Source organism: Athene noctua, chromosome 24 (assembly GCF_965140245.1).
Source record: "Athene noctua chromosome 24, bAthNoc1.hap1.1, whole genome shotgun sequence".
Taxonomy (NCBI): domain Eukaryota; kingdom Metazoa; phylum Chordata; class Aves; order Strigiformes; family Strigidae; genus Athene; species Athene noctua.
Window position 1 is genome coordinate 4,352,755 of NC_134060.1, and position 14,197 is coordinate 4,366,951.

The following is a 14,197-nucleotide window of genomic DNA, read 5'->3' on the forward strand; positions in this document are numbered from 1 at the left end:
CACACATCCCCCCCCCCCCCCTCCACCTTTCCAAATCCCTCCCGGAATGTGTCGCTATTACCGGGGGGGGTGTTAATTAGGATCACGTGGGGGCGGGATGGCGGAGCGGGGCCCGGCGCCCCCCGGCCCCGCGGGTGGGTCCTTGGGGGGGGGGGGGGGGGTGGGGGCGGCGGGGGCTGCTATTGTCTGCGAGAATTTGGGAGCCTTTGAAAAAACCCTCCCGCTCCCTCCCACCCCTATTGTTGGAGTGAAGATGGAGTCAAACCTCTCCCGGCTCCCTCCCGGCGGGGTCTAAGCTGGGGGGTTTTTTTTGTTGGTTTTTTTTTTTTTTCCTTTTTCCTTTTTTTTTTTTTTTTTTTTTTTTTTTTGGCTGGGCTGATACCCTCAAAGCTGGCCGAGGAGGAGGAGGGAGGAGGCGGTAACAGCCACAACTCGGAATTTGCAAGCGAGTGTCGGGATGGGGTCTGTTTCCAACCAGCAGTTTGCAGGTTAAGTTATATTATTGTCGCCGCCCGCCTCGGCTCCGCGATTATTAATAACGGCGGCAGAGCCCGGCCGGGGGGGGCACAGGGACACCCCCACCCCCCCTCACCACCCCGGCCCACCCAGCCCCGCTGCACCCCAGCAGCGCGGCCGGGCCCGCCGTGGGCTCGCTCCCCCGCTGCAGCTCTGCAGGGCTCGGGGGGTGGATTTTTTTTTTTTTTTTTTCAATCCCCCCCCCGCCCACCCCCCAGCCCGAGGATGAGCCCAGAAGTTTGGGGCCGGTGGCGGCTGCTGGGGTTATTTGGGAGCGGGGGGGGCCCCGTGCCGCGGGGGGATGCTGACGGCAGGGTAGAGACTTTCTCCAGCGTGGCTTGCTGGGGGCGGGGGGATTTCGGGTTGGTATTTTGGGGGAGTTTTTCCCTTTTTTGTGTTTTTTTTATTTTTAAAATTTTTTTTTGCTTTTTATGTTTGGGTTTTTTCAGCTGGGTTTTTTGGGTTTGGGTGGGTTGGTGGTTTTTTTTTCGTTTTTTAACGTTTAAGAGGGGAGAACGGATTTAGGGCGCCCACCCCGCTCACCGCCTGGGTCGTGCCGGCAGGAGCTGCCTTCATTCCCCCCCTGCTCCTGGGGTGATCCCCACACACACGTGGAGGCAGAGCTGACCACTATTTTGGCTTTTTTTGTGTGTTGTGGGGGTTTTTTTTGTTGTTTTTTGAGGGGGAGTTTTCACCTTTTCCGGCCTGGGCAAAGTGAGCAAGATTTGGGGGGCTCCTGCTGCCGGCTGAGTGTGGGGTGGCTGAGGCGGGGAGTGGGGAACCCGCGGGTCCCCCAACCCCAGGCTCAGCGGCTCGGTGGGTCTCTCCTCAGGTGCGAAGCCGGGCGAGGAGCCGGCCGGAGACTCCCCCAAGGCCGAAAACGAGCCCCAGCCGCTGCACGGCTCCGGCATCTGTAAGTGGTTCAACGTCCGCATGGGCTTCGGGTTCCTCTCCATGACCGCCAAGGGCGGCGCGACCCTGGACTCGCCCGTCGATGTCTTCGTGCACCAGGTAAGGGCTGGATCCCGCGCGGGGTCCTGGGGAAGGGAGGGGGTGCAGCCTCCTGGCACCGCGAGGATGCAAGGTACGATGGGGACCCCCTCTAAGCCGCCTCAGCGTGAGGTCATGGCTCCCCCCCCATCCCAACCCCGCGCCCTGGTCGGGGTCCCCCGGGCTCGTTTCCCCCGAGCGAGGCGGGGGGCGAAGGGCAGGCACGGCCGCTCGCCCTGCCGCAACCTGGGGCTCCTCTCCGGGGACCGGCCCTGTAAGCTGATCCCCGAACGATTTCATTTTCCCATCATGGATCCCTGGAGAGCCCCTCGGGGCCGGATCCAGGGGAGCAGGTGCCCGCGGGGCTGAGCGGGACATGTCGGAGCGGGAAGGCTGCTCACCCCGCGGAGGGACTCGGGGAAGAGCTGGTTTTCTCCCTGCACTGGGGTCCTGGGAGCCCTGAGCCAGGCAGGGATGCAGGATTGGGCTTTCCCCAGCTCTGGCTCATCCCCAGGGTGGGGGGATCTCTGCCCGGGCCCCTTGTTTTGGCACAAAGGCGTGCGGGTTCGCGGACGTGCCGCTATGGATTCTGTACGACAGTGACAGTCCCGTCTCCGGATCTGACCCACACGCACTTTGCTGAGTGAGGAAGCCCCACGCGTGTCAGTGATCCTGTGCTGAGGGAGGTCGTGGATTTGGGGCTGCAGCTGCTTGAACACCCCCCCTGACTCAGACGGTGGGGAAGGATTTGCTGGGGGACCCCATTTAGGAGTTGGGGAAATGGGTGCCCAAATCGGGGCCAGCGTTGGGAGGGAGATGTGAGGCTCAGCACGGGCTTGCGTGGAACAGGGTCTGTGTGACGAGCGTGGCCCTTGTCCCCTCAACCCGGGAGAGCAGCTGCCATCAGGGCTGGGGAGCAGAGCGAGCACGGGCGAAGGGGGCACGGGTCTCTGGAGCAAACACGAGTGGTTTTGTGGGTACGCTTGGGAGCAGCCGTGCAGGAATCGGCCTGGGGCAGCGTGATGGTGCTGGCTCTGGGGACCTTCTGGCCCAGGGGCTCCTGGGGGTCTCTCACCCCCCTCGAGGCTGTGGCTGCTCCAGGCAGCGCTACAGCCAGTTGGCAAGTGAATGAGCAGGGGAGAAGCAAATCCTTTCCCTGTTGGCTGCAGCGTGGTGGAAGCGCCTTGGTAGGAGCTACCGTTCCAAAATCAGCTGGATTTGGAGGTGAGGGCTCCAAATCAGCCCGGGAAAACCGAGATCCTGGTGCTCCCAAGAGAGCAAATGGGTTTTTGCATCTCAATGTAGCACAGCAGGACCCACTGAGGGAAGCCTCCCGCCCTCCCTCTCTTCTCCTGGGGGTTTATTGCCCCCAGACAGTCTGGTTTCCTGATTGCTCTTGCTCACATTCCTGCAGGAAAAGAGATTTAGCTGGGGTGTCTCTGCCAGGAGCATCCCACCGCCCAGGGAGAGGCGCAGCCTCCCGGTGTGCCCCATTTTCCAAGGCCTGGGGAGCCGTGAGGTCCCATGTGTAGGGTTTGCTGCGTTCAGCAAATACGGTGAACGCTGGGTAAGATCAGGTTACTTTGGGTAGCAGAGGGGCAGCGGGTGTGTGTGGGGGGTCCCCTGATGCAGCGAAGAGTGGGGTGCTCTCAGCGTGGGTCTTGGCACCACCAGAAGCGGGGCGGCTTTGGGCTGATGTAGTCTTTCCCCTCCAGGTCAGGCTTTGCCTCCTGCCCTGCTCGCTGGTGGCACAAAGTCGCTGCTCTCCCGCTGCAGAGCACCCCAGCACCGGCTCAGCTCCGGCCCCTCCTCACAGAGGGTCCAAACTCACTCTCCCACCCCACTCTTGCTGCTATTGGGTGGCCGGGGGGAAATGGGCCCTTCTGCTGATGTTCTCCCCATCCCAGCATCCAGGAGCTTCCCGAGAGCCGGTGCTGGTTCCGCTCCCCGGGGAGGGAGTCAGGCCTGGGAGGGCAAAAGCCAGCACTGGCCGCGGGGGGGGACACAACACCCAGGGCTCAGGGGGCCGGGCTCGGGATGCTGTGCCCAGCACCCATCACTCACAACACCATGGGGGTTAACACCCCAGAGCCCCCCATAACTCGCGCCTTCCCCTCTTCATTTACATATGTGAATGATGACCCACAGGAAGTAATTGTGGGAAAAAGAAGGGAATTGGCCTCTTTAGATCTATTAAATCACTTTATTACAGGAACCAGGTCTGAATGGCCCTTCTCTGCAGGGAGCGCGTCTCCATCTCCCTCTCCCTTTATCTGATCACAAAGAGATTAAAATCTCGGCAGGACAGGAGACTAACAGGGCTCCTCAGGGCTGCCTTTCCCTCGCATTGTGAGCTAAAAATGAGGCATTTGGGTTCAAATGCCTCCCCTGGACACTGGAGATGGATTCATTTGGGGGCTGTGAGGAGGCAGGGGGGATGAAGCACAGAAGAGCAGAGCAGGTTGTCCTGGGGAGGCAACGGGCTGAGCAGCGCCCGTGAAAGCGGTGGGGGTCTTGAGGTGGCAGAAATCAGGCTGGTGCTCCTGAAGACCCCAAAGCTGTGGTGGTCCCCTGGGGATGTGGCTCCCAGGCTCGCGCCGTGGCTCTGGGCATCACTTACAGGAGTGTGGGGCTGTGGAGAAGGCAACCTGGGAAAGGGAGAGGACAAAATCTGGGCACCCCGTGGTCCCAAGGCTTAGGGCTACCGGTTGGAGCAGGAGGAGCGGGAGCAGCTCCTGGGATTCGCAGCCCATCCCCAAACCTGGCCCTGCTGCCCTGGGGGAGAGCGGAGGGGAAGGAGCTGCCCGTCCGTGTCTCCAAGCCTTTCTCCAAGCCAACAGGTCTAAATCCTTGTTAAAGGCAATGTTAGTTGGGAGGGGTTTTTTTGGTTCCTTCTCCTGATTGTGGCAAGGAAAGCTGCGGGGCACCGCTGGGCCCCTGCCGCTGCTGTGGCATCTCGGTGACACGGTCCCGTGTGTCCTTGCGTAAGTCTGTGCCCATGGTTAGACCCGCTGGGGCTGGGATGTGGCACTCCTGTCCTGCCCGAGCGCCCAGGGCAGCCTGGGGCCACCCGGGCACATGCCAGCATAGGGGGAGGCTTTGGTCCCCCCACGGTCCCCTGGGTGCTGCTGTCCCTGGGAGCCATGGGGGGGTCGGTGTCGGTGCAGGGGCTCCATCCCCACTCAGCCAGGCAGGGGGTGGGTGGGAGGGGGATGACGGCTGCCCTTCACCTGTGGATTTTGGCTGAGCTGACCTGGGCTGTCACCCACCTGCGCTTGTGCCGTCCCCCTGCGCTTGGCTGGGGACGGGGACAGCCAAGACACGAATATGACGTGAGTTCTTTAAAAAAAAAAAAAAAAAAAAAAAAAAAAGCACGTGTTTGGAGATAACTCCATCCCTGACTGCGCAGGAGAGCAAAAACAGGGGCACAAGGGAGGATTTCTCCATTGGGGAGCAGGGTCCAGCCTTCCCGCTGCCTTTCCCCTGGGCTGGGGTGCAGGGCAGGATCCGACCCGGGGGATTTCATCTGCGCGGTGCTGGGGTGGCAGCGAGGGGAAGGGGGGACCCGCTCAGAGCAGTGGTTTGAGTGAGTCGGACCCGTGATGCTCATAGAGGCACGAGACATGTTTAATATCTCACTTTTTTCTGCTTTCTCACGGGCATCGCTCCTGCGTTTGCTCCCCGGGACCAGGGTCCCCCCCGCAGCAGGGTGGGCACCCCGGGGCGTCCGCAGGACCCGGGAGCACCAGGGTTACGGGGTGTCTTTGGGGAAGGGATCCCCTGGCGTAGAAACACGGGTCTGTATCTCTGCTTTTGAGGGGAGAGGGGTAGGAGCAATTTCTTTGTGGTGGTTGTGGGTTTTGTTGTTTGGTTTTTTTTTTTGCTTTGTTTTGTTTTTTAATAACCGCTGGAATATAATTGTATCGCGCCGCTTGTGCGCCACGTCCTGATGGCAAATAGTGAAAGAGAGCGGCTTTATTCCACCCCTGAAACTCCCTCAAGACGCACACAAAAAAAGCCTCCTGTCTCTGTCTAAAGATTAACTGATGGCTGCAGGCACATCCCTTCCCCCAGCTCCCCCCTCTCAGCCCCAGGGCGAGGGGCAGGGAGAGAAAACACCCTTAAATGGTCTCCCAGATAAAACGGCCCAAATGAATGGGATTGCTCCCGTTAAAGCCGGGGAGGGAGGGCTGGGATGGAGCCGCTGGCTTGGCGAGCCCCTGTCTCCGCCACCCCCAGCTCCGGCGTTTCCTTTTCCCTATTTCCTTGCTTCTAAGAACCAGCGGGATGAAGCTGGTATCTCTGACGGAAGGTGCGCGGCCGCTCCCGGCCGTGCTCCTGCTTTAATATGAGAGTATAAAATTAATACGCAAGCGCTGGTCCCAATTAGCTGCCCCCTGGGAAGTCACGGGAGGGTTTGGGACCCTCAGAGTGGGGAAAAATACAATGGAAGGAGCTGAAATTGTGGATTTAGGGCAGGTAGCTGATGGATTAAACTCTGTGATGGACTCTTTTTTTTTTTCTCTTTTTTTTTTTAGTAGTGTTTCTTTTTGCTGGTTGATGGCGAGAGCATCATTAGAATGATCACACTTAGAATGCTAAGAGCAAGCATTGTTACTTTGGCAGGAAAGTGGCTTCAGTTTGGTTTTAGTTGAACGGGGAAAAAAAATCCTTGGGGTTATTGCTACGGATGACAGTAGGGAGATACTGGAAAGCCCTGCTCGTGTTTTGTTAAATCCCCCGTGCTCTCGCCAATGGGCTCCCGCAGGCATCACCCTCTTTATCTCTGCACCAAGCCCCTGGAGCTGAGCGAGGACCCACTGGCCACTCGCAGGGGGGCTGCGCCGTGGGAAGGGACCACGGGCAAACTCCTGCTTCGAGCCGTAGGCCCCCGAGCCCAAAAAATAGCAGCAGCGTGGTCACCGGTGCTCAAACTGCCGGCACGGGGAAAAGATTTGCTGTGTGATTTGGGGAGAGGGAAGAGCTTTGCTCGGGGACGGATCCAGATGTGGGCTGGGAAGGCAAAGGGACGTTTCCCTGCTGGCCTCGTGGCCAGCAGTGGGGAGCTGAGCTGGCCCTGCTGCGGCGGGGGGGTTGGGGCATCGCTTGATGCTGCCGAAATCTGTTTTGGGGGTTGTTTGCTGTTGGGCAACACCCAACGGAGGGGAGACCTGCTGGGAACAGGGCTCCGAGCTGGGCTCAGGCGGCCGCATCCCAGCGGGATTGCGATGGCATCGCCCAGTGGCAATCGGAGCCGTGCCCTGAAAAACTGGGCGAGCATTAGCCCCGGCACAGCGGCTTATTGCCGGTGCAGGAGCTGAGGAAGCGGCTGCTCTGCACCGGCTGGGCCAAGCCTGAGCCCCGCGGGGCTGGGGGTGTGGAGGGCTGGGGATGCTCCCTCCCCCGGATTGTGCTTCTGCCCTAGGGTGGGTCCTTGGGGGTTGTGGTGGGGCGAAGCTGGACGGGATGTGGGGGGTCTGCGGGGGGCTCTGTGCCCCGACCAGGCCAGCTGATGCATCAAAGTCAGCAGCACAGGGCTGGCTTGAGCAAAACAAGAGATTTCTGGGGACAGGGACGCTGCGGTTCTGGGGGTGCAGAGGCCAGTGGGGCAGCGTGGTGGTTGGGGTGCCCTGGGTGCAGCAGTGGGTGAACCGCAGACAGGGAACCCCCAGACAAAGGTGGGGTGCAGCGATGGGGGCACAGGCCTGCTGGGGGGGTCCATCTTTCTGAGTCCCTGTGGGCCACTTCCCCTCTGCAGAGTGAGGGAAACTGAGGCACGGGGCCTGGCTGCAGTGGGGTCGGGCTGCCCAAAACGCTGTGGTCACGGCCCAGCTGTAGCCCTGGCCCAGCTCAGCACCTTCCCGCAGCCGCAGCGTCCCGACCCCGCTGGCTTTCCGAGGGATTTCAGTTTAAACGGCCGCAACGCTCCGGCGCTGGTGGGAGCGAGGTGCAGCGGCCGCTCCGCCCCAGGCCCCTCCGGACACAAAGATGGTTTGATTGAGTGACCGGGGCTGGCTGGGAATAAACGTCCCCTTGTGTCACGCTGGGGAGGCCGCGGGGACAATGGTGACCCCGGGGCCGGCAGAGCCCCTCCGGAGCCCGGCAGGGTGGGGGAGAAGCAGAGCCTGGAGGTTTGGGGAGCAGTGCCTGGGTTTGGAGTGTTCTACGGTGTCACCTCTCCGGGAGGGGAAATGGGTCTGAGGCTGGGGATCTGTGCTGAGGGATGTGCTGGGAGGGAGGAAGAGGAGGGATGAAGGCACCCATGTGCAGGTGGGGCAGGAGAAGGAGTGAGGGTGGGGGACACCCAGCGCCGTGGGGTGTGCTTGGCCGCTCGTGTGCTGTGTCTTTGTCTGCCGTAAATAACCACGGAGCTGCCGGGGTGTGGGGTGGGTGGGAAAGCAGAGAGGTGCCTGCTGTGATGCCTGGGGAGGGGGTGCCCGGGGGGGTCACAGAGAGCTGGGTGAAGCTGTGCCAGCTCTGCTTCTGTTCTTGGCCCACTGGTTAACTCTGGACCCTAATGATGACAAGTGAAATCCTCGTGCTAGGATGTGCTTTAAAACAGTTTTATGATGAGGATAGTGATGTTTTGTGATTCCAAGCCCAGAGAGAGCCCAGGGTCACCCTAAACCCCCCCGTACCAAAACTACCCCCCGAAAACCGACCCCCTCAGCTGTGCTACGGCATCCAGACCCCAAACCCCAGCACCCAACATGCAAGACCCAGCTCTCCCGCAGCGGGCGAGCTGGGCTCAGGGCTGATGTGCAAAGGGGCTGCAGGGGGTCAGAGGGGCCGCGGCCATGCCGGCCACCCTTCCTCCCCCCACCGTGGCCTGGAACTCCTGGAATTTGGGCAGCGGGAGCGCGGCCGCCGCCAGCCCTTTGTTCTCGCTGGCCGGTGGCTCCCGGCCCCGGCCCTCCCCTGCGCTCCCCCTCATCCCCAGCATCCCCGGCTCGCTCCAATCCCCCCCTTCCTCTCTTTATTTTTTGGGGGGTGTGTATGTGCATGTGTGTGTGTGTGTGTGTGTGTGGAGGCCTGGGAAGGCTCCGGCTTTGTGTGTGGTGTGGGACAGGGGCTCTGGGCCCCTTCCTTTCAGATGCAGGAGGTATGCAGCTAATTCAATGGGCTGCAGTTTGATTACCTATCTGATAACAGAGGAATGCCAGCAATGTGTGTGTTTTGGGAAGGGGGCAGGGGGGATGCGCAGGGACCACCAGCCACTCTGCAGCTCACATCAAAAGGCTGCGGCGGGGGGAGAGATGGGGCAGCCCGGCCGCTGCCCCCCCCTCCTTCCCCGGGGAGAGGGCGTTTCCTTTGGCCTTTTGGTGGAGGGGGCCGGGGGGCTGGGGAGGTGGTTGTCATCCTCGCCCGCTCCTGGAAAATAAATCGCTTCCCCCCATCATGTTGCGACAGCTTCTGCCTCAACCCTCCTCTTCCTCGAAATGGGGGTAAGGGATGGCTCGCGGGGGGAAGGAGCCTGACGCCCGGCACTGGGGGTGTAGCAGTTTGGCTGCCTACAGATGATGACACCCAAGGTATGGGCTGAGCTGGGGAGGGGGGGGCCCAGCCTGCACGATGGGGTCCCCCCTGCCACGGCTCGGCTTTGTCCCAAAGCTTGGGGCCGAGTGCCTGGGAGTTTTCATCTCCGCAGTGTAAACACAGCTGGGCCAGCCGGGGCTGCAAACCCACCCCCCCGATAAGGATCTCTGGCTCTCAGCACTCAGGACCCCCCCCCCGTCTCTGGAGCTGCCTCCTGTGCCACGGAGCAATGCTCAGCTCCTCCTCACCCCCAAAACGGGGGCAAATTCACCACCCGTGGCAGCCCCCATCACCCAAACTGCCTCACACAGGGCAGCGGGGCGGCACGCTGGGGACGGGGCAGGGTTGGTGGCTGACCCCGAGGTGCCAGGGCTGAGCCAGGCACCTCCTGTCTTGTGCTGGCAGATGCTTTGGACACAGAGCTCCTGCCTGGGCGGTGCTCAGCATCCTCCTGGTGACACTCAGCATCAGGGGAAAGCCGAGCGGAGTGGGGGAGGTGGTGTCTGGCCCTTGTGCTGAGCGTGGCAGTGTTTGCCCCCGCCCAGACCAGCCCCAGATGGGCAGAGGTTGCTGTGAGACCTTGGCATGTCCTTGTTGTCACTGGGGACCTCGTAGCTGATGGTTTGGCTCTTTCTGGGGAGCAGGAGCAGGTCAGAGAGCACAGGTTTGTGACAAAGCCATCCAGCCCACCCTGGACCCAGCAGGCAAGGGTGGATGTGGGTGAGTTAGCCCAGCCCACGGGGCCTGTCCCACCCAGAGCCGAGCTCCCAGACACAGAAGCAGGGGGAAAAACAGCAGTAAAAGGGACCTCAAGGGTTGTTCCTCGAGTCTGCTGCGTTCCCACTTCCCTCACGTGCCCCCAGACACACGCATGTTCTGCAAGACCCCACTGAAAAAAGTTCACTCCTAAAACCCAACAACTCCATTTCCTCCTTCTTTGCTTTTATGTGGGGTGTTTCCATAGGGGTCCTGGTGAGATTTGGGGTGGAAAAGGAGAACCGGCCATGCCTGCCCGTCCCCGGGCAGCGTGCGGAGGAAGCTCGGTGTGGGAAGAATGGGCGGCCGCGGCCCCACGTGATGGGAACTCGCCAGGCCATGAATGGGGGAGATGCTCCATTCATAAATGCAGGGTCCTGCCTGCAGCCAGAGCTGGCTCTGCCGGGAATCCCCAGCCCTGCTGGAGCTGCTCCTCCCTCTGCCAGCAAATCCCCCTTAACTCTTTGCTGGCGCTCGTTTGGGCTCTCCTAACGAAGTTGAGCGAAATCCCTGCTCGAATCGCTGCCCGGGATGCAGCAGTCGGCCTTCTGGCAGTGATGCTCGTGGCAGCACGTGCTGGCACAGAGGGGACAAGAGACATCGGCTGCATCGCCCAGCTCGGCCTCTTATGAATTTGTTCTGCTAAAATGGAGAGAGCTCATGAAAGCAGTGCAGATTTCTCTATCATTTCACAACCCCCCTCCCCAGCCTGGGTCTTTCTGAGCTCCCAAGTTTGATTGCACGGTGATGGCCGATGTGGTGATCCTGGGTGGGACAGGAGGTGCTCTCAGCAGTGACAATTCAGGGCCAAATGGCTGCTTAATTAATTATTGGAGGCGCATAAAGGCTTGAAGTAAGGTCAGCTGCAGTGAGGGGGAACCTTGGGACCCCGGGCTGGCAGTGCCAGCTCCCAGCCTCCTGGACTTGCAGGGTGTGCAGGGAGTTCAGCCCATGTCCTGCGGGTCCTGCTGGTCCGTGGGGAAGCGAGCGGGATTACACGTACCTGTGCAAAACCTCAAGATCCTTTTGTCTTTTTAAAATGACATTTTTGGATCTCCTCATGAGCATCCCCAGCCCCAGGTATCATTGGGAGGTGCAGGAGCAGCTCTTGCTCCCCAGTCCAGGGTTACAATGGGAGAAAGGGGCTGTTTTGCAGTGCTGAGAGTCAGCATTTTGCAGCAAATACTGTCGAAATTTGGATCAGAGCTGGCTCTGCCAACCCTTGCTTGCCAAACCAGTGAGCCCCACCCAGCCGGGTGCTTCAGCTCACTGAAGGCTCTGAGTTATCAAATGGGGCTCTAGAGATTTTATAGAGATGAAGGTGCCTGGTCGAGCTTGGTCCCTGATGTCTGTCTCCTCACAAGGGGCAGGCACAGGGGGATGGTGGCAACTCTCGTGCCACAGGAGGTGTTTGCTGGGCTGGGGCTTGTTGTGTGCCCAGCAGACCCCCCAGCTCCCTGCTGATCCCCGTTCTTTCCCTGTGCCCCCCAAGAGCAAGCTCCACATGGAGGGATTCCGCAGCCTGAAGGAGGGCGAAGCTGTCGAGTTCACCTTCAAGAAATCATCCAAAGGTTTGGAGTCCATCCGGGTGACTGGCCCGGGGGGCGTCTTCTGCATTGGCAGCGAGAGGAGACCCAAAGGCAAGAGCCTCCAGAAACGCAGATCGAAAGGAGACCGGTAAGGGGTGGCCAGGGACTGATTTGGGGCAGGGGCCGAGCTCTGCGGGCACCAGGAGCCGCCCAGGACCCTGCCCACGGCATGGGGATGGGCTGGGATCCGGCGGGGTGGGCAGCGACCCTTCCTCTGGGAAAGCGGCTTCCTTCAGCGGTTAATGAGTGGCAGATGCAGCTTGGTAGGGAAAGGGCAGCAAACCAGCAGCGAAAGGGCAGAGGTCAGGGACACCCCGGGCGGCCGCTCCCCTCATCTCAGGGAGCCGCACTGGGCAGGGGTAATTTTCTCGAAGAGAAACCCTTCCTTGTGGGAAGGAAATGGCCGGACGTCCTGGCAGCATCTCCCACGGTGAGGCTGGGAGCCCTGGGGCAAGTTTCTGCCCTTCGTCCCCCCTCACCTCTCCCATCCTCTCCATCCCAACTGCCCTGGGATGCCTCATCCCAGCTTGCCCACCCCACAACGCTTGTGTGTGCTCACAAGTGGGTTTCAGAATTAGTTGGAAAGGAATTGGGAAAGAGCAAAGGGTTGTGGCCATCCTAGACAGATGCAGGATTTAAAATGGACACAAGGCAGCTGCCTCTGCCCGCCTCACTCTGGTGTGAAGGTGGCACCGGGGGACAAGCCCTGCAAGGGTACATCCCTGAGAGAAGCCACCTTTGGGGTTGTCCCCACACCGATGGCCACTGTCCCTGCAACAGTTCCCCAGGCTGGGGCTGTCAGTCGTCCGATTGCCTGTTCCTGCTCTGCCACAGGCTTTTGGTCCACAGCAGACCCTGGGTGCAGGGTCTGTAGACACAGGAGCCAGAACCATGATGGAGCCAGAGGGGTGGAAGCCCCCCGACATCCCCGGTTTTTGTCCCCGCGTGCTGGGTTTCGGTGCGGGGGTTTGCTGCCATCTCCTGGGTACCAGCAGCACCACTGAGTCAGGCCCAAACTGGCCGTGCTGGAGCTGGGGCTCCGCAGGGACCAAACCCAGGGCCACCATCCACCCCCAAGGAGCCGACCCCGCATCCTTCAGCAGCTGGGCCATTTTAGCCAGACGGGTCCCAGAGACAGCCACGGCAGCATCCCACCTCATTTTATTTCTCCTCCTCAAATCTCTGTCCTCCTCCCCCCCCCCCCCCCCCCCCCGCCCCGCCTCCCTGGCAGATGCTACAACTGCGGCGGGCTGGACCACCACGCCAAAGAGTGCAAGCTCCCACCGCAGCCCAAGAAATGCCACTTCTGCCAGAGCATCAGCCACATGGTTGCCAACTGCCCCGCGAAAGCACAGCAGTCCCCCAGCTCCCAGGGAAAACCTGCCTACTTCCGAGAGGAGGAGGATATGCACAGCTCGGCCCTCCTCCCCGAAACCCGGGAATGATGGTGGGTGACGGGGAGGGGGGGGCTTCCACCGGGATGAAAAGGCTTTGGCAAGGCAATGGGCAGCCGCGGGGGCTCGGAGGAGGGAGGGCAGGGTGAAGGACTGGGGAGGGAAGACAGCAGTGCTAACAGTGGGGACCTGGTGTCCCTGCACAGACCTTTTCCCCCTGTTCCCAGCCTGGGAAAAGCTCTTCTTTAATCAGGATGGCTCATTACAAAAATAGGGGAAGGCAGCACCTCACGCACCTCTTCCAGCTAAAAGAAAAAAAACAACCCAAACCATATTTGATTCATCTTTATTCTTTTACTAAACAAAGCCAGGCACTAGTATCTCTGGGAGGAGGAGCAGAGTAGCTCAGGGAGGAGCTCATGGCTCCTTGTTCTCCTCAGCTTCAAACAGGCTCCAGCACAGCTTGGATGAGCTGTGGGGGACCCGCTCCTACGCCCGTCCCGTCCCTCTGTGCCCCAGGGAGGGAGGCCGAGGGGGGAAGGCTGGCTGCAGAGTGCCGGGGAGATGCCCGTGGGCTGGCCCCGTGGGTCCCTCTGCTCCTCGTGGCTTTACACGTGCTGGTGGGTGCAAGGATTTGCAGTTTTTCTGTGGTTGCCCCATTGCTGAAACCAGCAGAGCCCAGATTTGGGCTTAGTTTGGAAGGAAACGGGGCATCTCTTGGGGCTGGGCTAACACTTGCCACCTCCTTACGGGCTTGGGGGAGATCAGGTCAAAAGAAACACTTTTCTTTTTTTCCCCTAAGCTGTCCCAAGTACCAGCCCAGAGAGCACAAGGTGTTTTATTCAGCCAGCTCTTCCCCTCTAAGGCTTCTCCCTGCGTCCAAAATGCGGAGCCAGGGAGCGGGAGGGCTTCATGGAGCAGAAATGCTCTTTGTTAAGCCTTGGGCATCAGACATGGGGCAGAGCCGGCTCCCGGGGATGTTGCTGGCAGCATTTCCCTCGGAGCCCATGTACATAACCCACCCGGGGCTCACACACATCCAGCCGTGGCTTGATCAGACACCAAACTGCCTGGGTCTTCCCACGGGCTCTGGATCAAACCCATGCAGGACAAAAGCGTGCCTCTGCTCCTCCTGCCCATCCCACGCTCCAGAAACCGATGGCTCCTGGGCTGAGCTTCCCCAGGGGCAGAGGAAAAGGGTTCCCCAGGTCGTTAGCGGCTGCTGTCCTCCCTCCCCACCGGCCCCCCCAAGTCTTGCCTTTATTTATTGGCCCCGGTGGACAGCCCTTCTCCCGGGGCAGCCCCCCCCCGGCTGTGCCGAAGCCAACGCCAAGTGAAACCTGCACTAGGACGTGCGTGAATGACGTATCTTTGGGTTTGTTTGTCGTCTTTGGTTTTTTTGTTTTATTTTTTTTT

General features: G+C 60.5%; 1 protein-coding gene across 1 annotated transcript; it reads left to right on the forward strand.

The window, feature by feature from the left end:
- The first annotated feature begins 457 nt into the window (after positions 1–457).
- LIN28A (lin-28 homolog A) lies at positions 458–12,832 on the forward strand. The gene is made up of 4 exons (XM_074926233.1): positions 458–488; positions 1,349–1,527; positions 11,291–11,475; positions 12,619–12,832. Exons 1-4 carry the CDS (start codon positions 458–460, stop codon positions 12,830–12,832), a joined length of 609 nt encoding a protein of 202 aa, XP_074782334.1.
- The last annotated feature ends 1,365 nt before the right edge of the window (positions 12,833–14,197 follow it).